The sequence below is a fragment of the Leuciscus leuciscus genome (genome assembly GCF_965113295.1).
Source record: "Leuciscus leuciscus genome assembly, chromosome: 25".
In the NCBI taxonomy this organism is placed as follows: domain Eukaryota; kingdom Metazoa; phylum Chordata; class Actinopteri; order Cypriniformes; family Leuciscidae; genus Leuciscus; species Leuciscus leuciscus.
The window spans coordinates 2,547,992-2,555,909 of NC_138724.1; the positions used below are offsets into that span (position 1 = coordinate 2,547,992).

A 7,918-nucleotide genomic window follows, 5' to 3' on the forward strand; every position below is an offset into this window, starting at 1 on the left:
CGTCCTCCGAACGTCCGCTCGGGAACGTTACAAAGCGGACCTAATGCGGACGTCCTCCGAAGGTCCGCTCGGGAACGTTACAAAGCGGACCAAATGCGGACGTCCTCCGAAGGTCCGCTCGGGAACGTTACAAAGCGGACCAAATGCGGACGTCCTCCGAACGTCCGCTCGGGAACGTTACAAAGCGGACCTAATGCGGACCTAAGGGGACGTTGGAAAAGTCCGGGGGGCGTCCCCTGTTAGCTGGGATGTATTTGAGGAGGTTTTAAAGCAGACAAATTTGGGCGTTTTCCTGCTAAAATTTGAAAAATATTCAAATGGTAATTTTATATTTACTTTGAAAGGCTTAAGTGTGATATTGCTTTCTGTCCACGCATTAAAGACGTAAAAAAGACGTTTTTTTTTTTACAAGTTAAGCCCCTGGTATTCTTAATTTCCGTCGTGTAACGTTAATGATAAAGTGTGAAAGAAATAATTTTTGTTTGTGTAACGTTAGTTTTCATTGCACGTTGTTCGTAGGCTACTGTATGTCTGTCGTCATATCCACGTCAATACAGCCGCGCTACCATCGAGTTTTCTTAACGTTAACAGTTACATGAGAATTACGTTCATGCAAACATTGTTAAAGTCCTAAATTGTAATTCTCAAATTATAAACTCTGTGGATATGACGATACAGCCGTTATTTGAGTGCGCAGAGCATGCGAGGTGAAATCGATCTTTGCTAACATTTCACACTGCATGTTATTTCAGTTTGAAATAAACTCCTAAATATTTGCTAAGTTCAATTTTAACGGAAAATGTCTGTATGTATCTGTTTGCATTATAAGTAACACTAATAAATTAATACAGTACATTAAGTTCATATTCACATGTATTATCACACACATTATTAATTTAAATGAAATAAATAGCCTACATTTATTTATCAGATTAAATAAATGCTTTGAGTGTTGCCGTCCTCAGATGAATGTTGCCAAGGTCATTAATGCTAACAGTCATTTAATTTATCCTAAAAAAGTTAATACACATTCTATAATTTGACATCAATACTAGACTTATTTCAGCATATTTAAAAGTGAGGATAATCACAATTGTTTTACCATATTGAAAGTCCTATTTTAAATTGCAGTGCTTTCCTGAATTTTTTTTTTTTTTTTTCAGTATTGAAAAAATGAGTCTCAACTTGTAAACTTTTTTTTTTTAACACTTTTTTCAATAGAATTAGCACAGACCCCTGCAGTGTCACATGAGGGAAGCTCCTCTGTGACTGCAAACTATGAATCTGATGACGTGGCTATTCTGGGTGATGGAACCCCTTCAAGAAAGCAGCAGAGAGCCGAAGATGAAGCCAGAATTGTGAGTCTTTACACACATCAATCCTGTCTGTTTGATAAAGAATTAGATTGTTTACATGTCGTTCCAAACCTGTAAGACTTTCATTCATCTTTGGAACATAAATGAAGATCTTTTAATGAAATCTGAGAGCTTTCTGTCCCTCCATTGACAGCCTACACAACTACCACTTTCAAGCCACAGAAAGGTAGAAAAGACATCTTAAAGTAATCCGTGTGACTCGAGTGGTGTACCTTCAATTATATGAAGCAACGCGAGTGCTTTGTTTGTGCAAAAGAACATAATTTACCACTTTATTTACAAAATATTAATCTTCAACATGCTTTGGAGATTCATATTTTGTAAATGAGGTTGTCAATTATGTTGTGTTTTTACCCGCAAACAATGCACTCGCATCACGTCATAAATTGAGGTTAAACCACTGGAGTTACATGGATTATTTTTATGATGTCTTTTCTACCTTTCTGTGGTTTGAAAGTAGTAGTTGTGTAGCTGTCAATGGAGGGACAGAAAGCTCTCAGATTTCATTAAAAGATCTTCATCCAAAGATAAACGAAAGTCTTACAGGTTTGGAATGAATTTTTTTTGGGATTCAAAATCTAGGGTAACATTAACTGCCATTACAAAGCTTTGAAGAGCCAGGATATGTTTAATATAACTCCCATTGTGTTCATCTGAAAGTTGAAAGTCATATACACCAGGGATGGGTTCAGGGTGAGAAAATTATGGGATAATTTTCATTTTGGGTGAACTATCCCTGAATGGATCTTGAGGTTGTCGCTGATTGTACTATGTAATTGTTTGCAGCTGGTCCAAAAAATCCTGCAGGCTAAACCTGGTGGGGACACAATCATCAGGGAATACAACAAAACCAAAAGCTTGACTGACAGCACCAGGAGGAAGATGATCAATATTCTTACTGCAGAAATGATTGAAAAGCATAGGTAACACTTAAAGTATTCTGTATTCTACATCCAGGATTCCCTTGTTCATGGAAAACGTAAAAATATCAAGAAATTGTAAATTGTTATTTTCAGTCCTCGAAATTGTGAAAGTTATTAAAAGGATTAGTTCACCCAAAAATGAATAGTCATAAATGACTCGCCCTTGTGTCTTTCCAAACCGTAAGACTTTCATTTAGGGGTGTCGAAATTAATTGTTTCTACGATGTATCGCGATGCAGACGTGGACGGTTCGGTATCGGTTCAGTAATAGACCATAACCGATTACAATGTACTGATGCTTTTCTGACGTCATTTGTCGTGTACGTGCTTTGTTGCGGTAGCATACAGTGGCAGAGGGAGGTGAGAAAATCAAAAATGCTCCAACTACTTTAAAAGCCTACATCTGGGCACATTTCGGCTTTGATGAACAACCTGGTAAGCACGACCTGCAGAAGACGCGCTGAGTGCGCTCATGTCACGCACAAATAGAATATGCAGGAGGTAATGCCACAAACTTGATAAACCATGTTAGCTGTTTTCACCCCGAGCTGTTAGCGCCTGGCGGAGTCTGACTGCTTTAGAGTAAGCGGATGAGCTCCAAAGTCTCCCGAATCCGCAGCCAAAAACAAATCATCCACTCACCCCAATAATTTTCTCTGATTTAAGTATCCGCACCCGAGGGTCAAATTACAATTATTCTGTGTTACGCGTGATTTATAAAAGGATGATCATCACCTTCAACAGTGGACTCGGCGACGGTTGATGCGCGCATCTTTAATGGTAACATAATACACTGATTAATGAGCGCTGCTTTTAAATGAACATTTCTTTAAAACAAAATGTATTTGACATTTTCCTTTTCTTAATGGCATAAACAAGCTTTACTCCCTTGAAACTTAAACTGGAATGTCACTGTGACTTCCCGAACAGGCGATCACACACATGCGAGCACAAATCACTTTTAAAGTAAAATTGAAAATTGAGAATGCAGTGCATCGTGATGTATTGTGATATCGAATTGAACTGAATCGATGACATGATAATCGTAATCGAACCGAACCGTGAGACCAGTGTAGGTTCACACCCCTACTTTCATTCATCTTTGGAACACAAATGAAGATATTAAAAGCCTAAATTCAATTTGTTCATCATATAACGTGATCTAATCTCTTTAGAAAATTTGGATGAAATCGCTCAATTCATTAGGATTAATTTTATGATCTCTTTATGAACTTTTTAAAGCATCAAAGTGGTAGTTGTGTAGCTATCAATGGAGGGACAGAAATCTCTCAGATTTCATCAAAAAAATCTTCATTTGTGTTCTGAAGATCAACAAAAGTCTTATTGGTTTGGAACGACATGAGGGTGAGTAAATAATGACAGATTTTTCATTTTTGGGTGAACTATCCTTTAATATTGCAGAAACACAGGTGTCAGCACTTTGACAATCCAAGTGTCACATTTACAGACCATTCGCATTGAACATATATTGCATTATAGGGCTCAACGCTAAGGATTTTTTTCTAGGTTCGTTTTTAGTTGCCCTGCCAAATATTTCACTGTCCTCACCACAAAAAAGTTATAAATAAATAAATTGTATTTATTGTATTAGTTGTTTTTGATCCATATAACCTTAATAAATAAGGTTATGACACCAAAAACTACTAACGTAACTCATATGAATTTTAAATATTATTAAACCGAAATGAAATGAGAACAAATAATTAAATTACAAGCAATAGCACAAATAAATGCAACAGTACAAACAGAAATGAAATAAACAGTGATTTTATGGGTCTAATCAGTAGATTTTCTGGTACAGAAATTGTAATCAAATGTAAAATAACACGGTTTAATGTTCACAATAGAAAAATACACAAATTATCAATTTTCGTAATGGCCCAATCGGGCAAGTGGCTGTTTCGTCTACTGTCCCGAGCATCGTTCACGCTGGCTCTGGGCCATCTGGCAGTCCTTATTGTTGAGCCCTGCATTGTTATTCTATGTAAATGCGATAGGCGTTTTTTGCAACTTCTCCCGCATGATGTGGCATTCTTTTTCCATCCAACTGACCTGCTCCTCCCATTTTTAACTTCAAACAGAGTTTAAAAATAATTTAAATGAATCGATTATTGTATACAGTACCGGTCAAAAGTTTGGAAACATTACTAATTTTAATTATTTTGAAAGAAGTCTCTTATGCAAATCAAGCCTGCATTTATTTGATCAAAAATACAGAAAAACACTGTAATATTGTTAAATATTATTACAATTTTAAAAAACGGTTTTCTATTTAAATCTGAATTTTCAGCGTCATCACTCCAGTCTTCAGTGTTGCATAATCCTTCAGAAATCATTCTAATATGCTGGTTTGATACTCAGTTATTATCAATGTTGGAAACAATTGTGCTGCTTAATATTTTTTGGAACCTGTGATACATTTTTTTAATTTTTTTAATTTTTTTTTTAGGATTCATTGATGAATAAAAAGTTAAAAAGAACAGCTTTTAAAGAAAATCTTTTATAACCGTATAAATCTAAACTATTACTTTTTATCAATTTAACAAATCCTTACTGAATAAAAGTATCAATTAAAAAAAAAGAAAGAAAAAATGTACTGACCCCAAACTTTTAAATGGTAGTGTATATTTCTATTTTAAATAAATACTGTACTTTTTTAAAAAACTTTTTATCGCTCAATGAATCTGGAAAAGTATTACAGGTTCCCAAAAAATATTAAGCAGCACAACTGTTTCCAGCATTGATAATTCATCATAGTAGAATGATTTCTGAAGGATCATGTGACACTGAAGACTGGAGTAATGATGCTGAAAATTCAGTTTTGCTCTATTTGCTATATAATATATAAATTATATTTTGAAGTATATTTAAATAGAAAAACATTCTTTTAAATTGTAATGATATTTCACAATATTACAGTTTTTTTTTCTCTCAGTATTTTTTTATCAAATAAATGCAAGCTGGATGAGCATAAGAGACTTCTTTCCAAAACTTTAAAAACGAATGATTCCAAACGTTACAAACCGATACTGTATATACGTTTACAGACATGTTTAAATTTATATTCATATAAATTCATATTCAGAAATTTGAATGTTTGTCTGTTTAAATTTGACAGCACATCTCCTCCTAAACGTATCAGAGAAATGTATGCCCAAGGAATTGTTGCCCTGTTTCCATATCTTCATGATCCCTACACAAAAAAAATGGATATGTAAGTGAAAATATTTCTTGGTAAAATCTAGTTATGGGATATTTGGTCACTTTTGTATTAATGAAAACACTTTTGTTTTTCAAAGGAACATTATTATGATCCTCAAAGTGGACAAGGGTACTTGTTTTATAAAATAAAGAACATTCAGAGGAACATTGCACCATCAGAGAACCGTAGATCTCTCCCCCAATCTTTCAGTGGTGGCCCAACTGCAGAAAGAGAGGCTTCATCCAGCACTGAAGTTATCCTGACAGAGGAGCAGTGTAGAGAAGCGGTTTCTCTTATGAAACATTCATCAGAGGTGGAAACCGTAAAGGTCAAAATGAGGGAGACGTTCCAGTATCGTCGCAAGATGATTCAAGACCCAAGCAGATCCACTGATGTGCTGACTGAATTTCCCCGTTTTTTGGACATTAAAGGCCTGGTAAGATTGGAGATGGTTAAATAAAAGTTATGGGCTTAATTTAAGTTAAACTTAATTGACAACCTTTGTTCTCGACTTCTATTAAAATATTCCTTGTGAAGTAAATGGATGGTCCTGTTGGTTTTTACAGATTGAGCAGGATTTTGTTTTGATTTTTGGTGAGAAGACGTCAGCAAAGTTTCTGGAAAGGTGGCCAACTACATTTATGCAGAAGGTCATTCTACAAAGCAAAGGCCTTCACTTCTCCCAAGACCTTCAGGACCTTATTGACTCTGCGGAATCAGCTGTGGACAAGGATGAAACAGATGATGCAGGTTAGACTGTTTGCATTCAGAATAAGAATATCTAGATGTGTCTGAATTTTTTTTCTGAAGTTGCCATATCTGTTATTCAGGATGGGACCAAGATCTTGCTTCAATTCTTCTCTTACTTTATTTAATTCCACCATCACCACAAGGCCGCAAGAGACCTGGAAAGATGTCAGCACGTCAAGCTGAAAAACACCTCGTCGTCTTCAAAAAGGTAAAATTGGACTTTTCTGTCAGTACCTGTTGTCTGCCTCAAAATATTGCCAGTTGGGTTCATTGTATTTTGGAAAACGGATGTAAGGAGAAGAGGCAATTAGAGAGCTGACTTTGAGTGTTTGTCTTTGTTTTATCTTTAGGCAGGGACTAACATCCACGATCACCTTGATACCATCGAAGAGAGCACACAGCCATACCTGCTCGCCATGGGGACAAAGAAGAACAACATTCATGCGTACTACATAATTCTCGACAAGAAAGCCATACCATGCAAATCAGTGAGTGGTCTGGGTGCCTTTGATGAACTGTTCAAAGCCCACTTTGTTTTTGGCGCATCTTACAGCAAAGTGCTGCACAACATGTTCACATTCATACAGACAACTGTTTTCCAGATTGATATTGGCAAGGTCAAAGAGAGTCCAAGAGTTGCTGAGCTCAGAGCTAGATTCATGCATTCGAGAGCTGATTGTCAGTAAAAAATTATCTGCTTTGTTTGTTCTTGCTGCCTTGAGAGCACAAATGTGCTTGTCCGACATCTCAAGTTAATTCATGGACTGTTGCCTGGCAAATCACTTCGTCTTAAATGTGGTCAAGCAGGTTGCTGTGTAGAATTTGGCACATTTTCAGGATTCCGCAAACATTTGAATAGAGTTCATGGAAGTAATGAAGTTCTCGTACATGATGTAGCGACAATGGGTATGAACCAAACGCAGACTAATCTTCTTCCAGAAGATTAATTCAAACTTTCCACTTCTCGATGAACAAAGAGGAAGATTTGGTCAGGACTTCGTATCCTCATCAATCTTGTCATGGGGTCCAGGCGCCAACGAGTCGGGCTATTTAAAAGAGCCCCCAGCACTAACACATAACTGGTCAATGACTAGCTTTGTTGCCAAATTACTGATTGGTTAAGAGAAAGACAGAGACCAAGGCATCACACAAGTGTCTCACATCCCAGAGCCATAACTCACCCAGGCTCCAGAGAGTCTGTAACCAAAGACTTTTATTGGTTAACTGAAGGCAGAACTGGTCAACTTCGATAGTTTGCAAGACGGATCGATACCAGCAGATGTTGTTTCCCCCCCATTCCTTCCCCCTTAAGACCTCTGAACGAACAAACAGAGTTAAAAACCAGAGAACTGATTCTTACCAATAACTATACATAAAATCATTCAAGAACAATTTTCAATGGACTTACAGTCAAACATCACGCAACTACATAACTCTATTTTGTGTCTGCAACTTATATGTGTGTTTAATATGCTTAGATACCATATAACTCATGTAATGTTATAACTGTTAGATGTTTGAATGAAAGTGTGTTGTGTTTCATATCAGTATGATCGTATGCTCTTGATTCAAAAGATGGCTTGATTGAAATCTGTGTAAAATGTTTCGTATTCTTATAATACTGATCATGTCTAAACTGTGGCATC

At 36.4% G+C, this 7,918-nt stretch overlaps 1 protein-coding gene across 1 annotated transcript; it reads left to right on the forward strand.

Moving 5' to 3' along the window:
• The first annotated feature begins 256 nt into the window (after positions 1-256).
• On the forward strand, positions 257-7,552 carry LOC309490511 (uncharacterized protein). The gene is made up of 8 exons (XM_082159727.1): positions 257-320; positions 1,222-1,358; positions 2,163-2,299; positions 5,439-5,534; positions 5,620-5,958; positions 6,089-6,272; positions 6,353-6,480; positions 6,623-7,552. Exons 5-8 carry the CDS (start codon positions 5,818-5,820, stop codon positions 6,956-6,958), a joined length of 789 nt encoding a protein of 262 aa, XP_082015853.1. The 5' UTR covers positions 257-320; positions 1,222-1,358; positions 2,163-2,299; positions 5,439-5,534; positions 5,620-5,817; the 3' UTR covers positions 6,959-7,552.
• The last annotated feature ends 366 nt before the right edge of the window (positions 7,553-7,918 follow it).

Coding starts and splice junctions, on each gene's coding strand:
- LOC309490511 (XM_082159727.1), top strand. CDS start 5,818: ATGAAACATTCATCAGAGGTGGAAACCGTAAAGGTCAAAATGAGGGAG. Junction 5,959..6,088: donor TTTTGGACATTAAAGGCCTG/GTAAGATTGGAG, acceptor TGGTTTTTACAG/ATTGAGCAGGATTTTGTTTT. Junction 6,273..6,352: donor GGATGAAACAGATGATGCAG/GTTAGACTGTTT, acceptor TCTGTTATTCAG/GATGGGACCAAGATCTTGCT.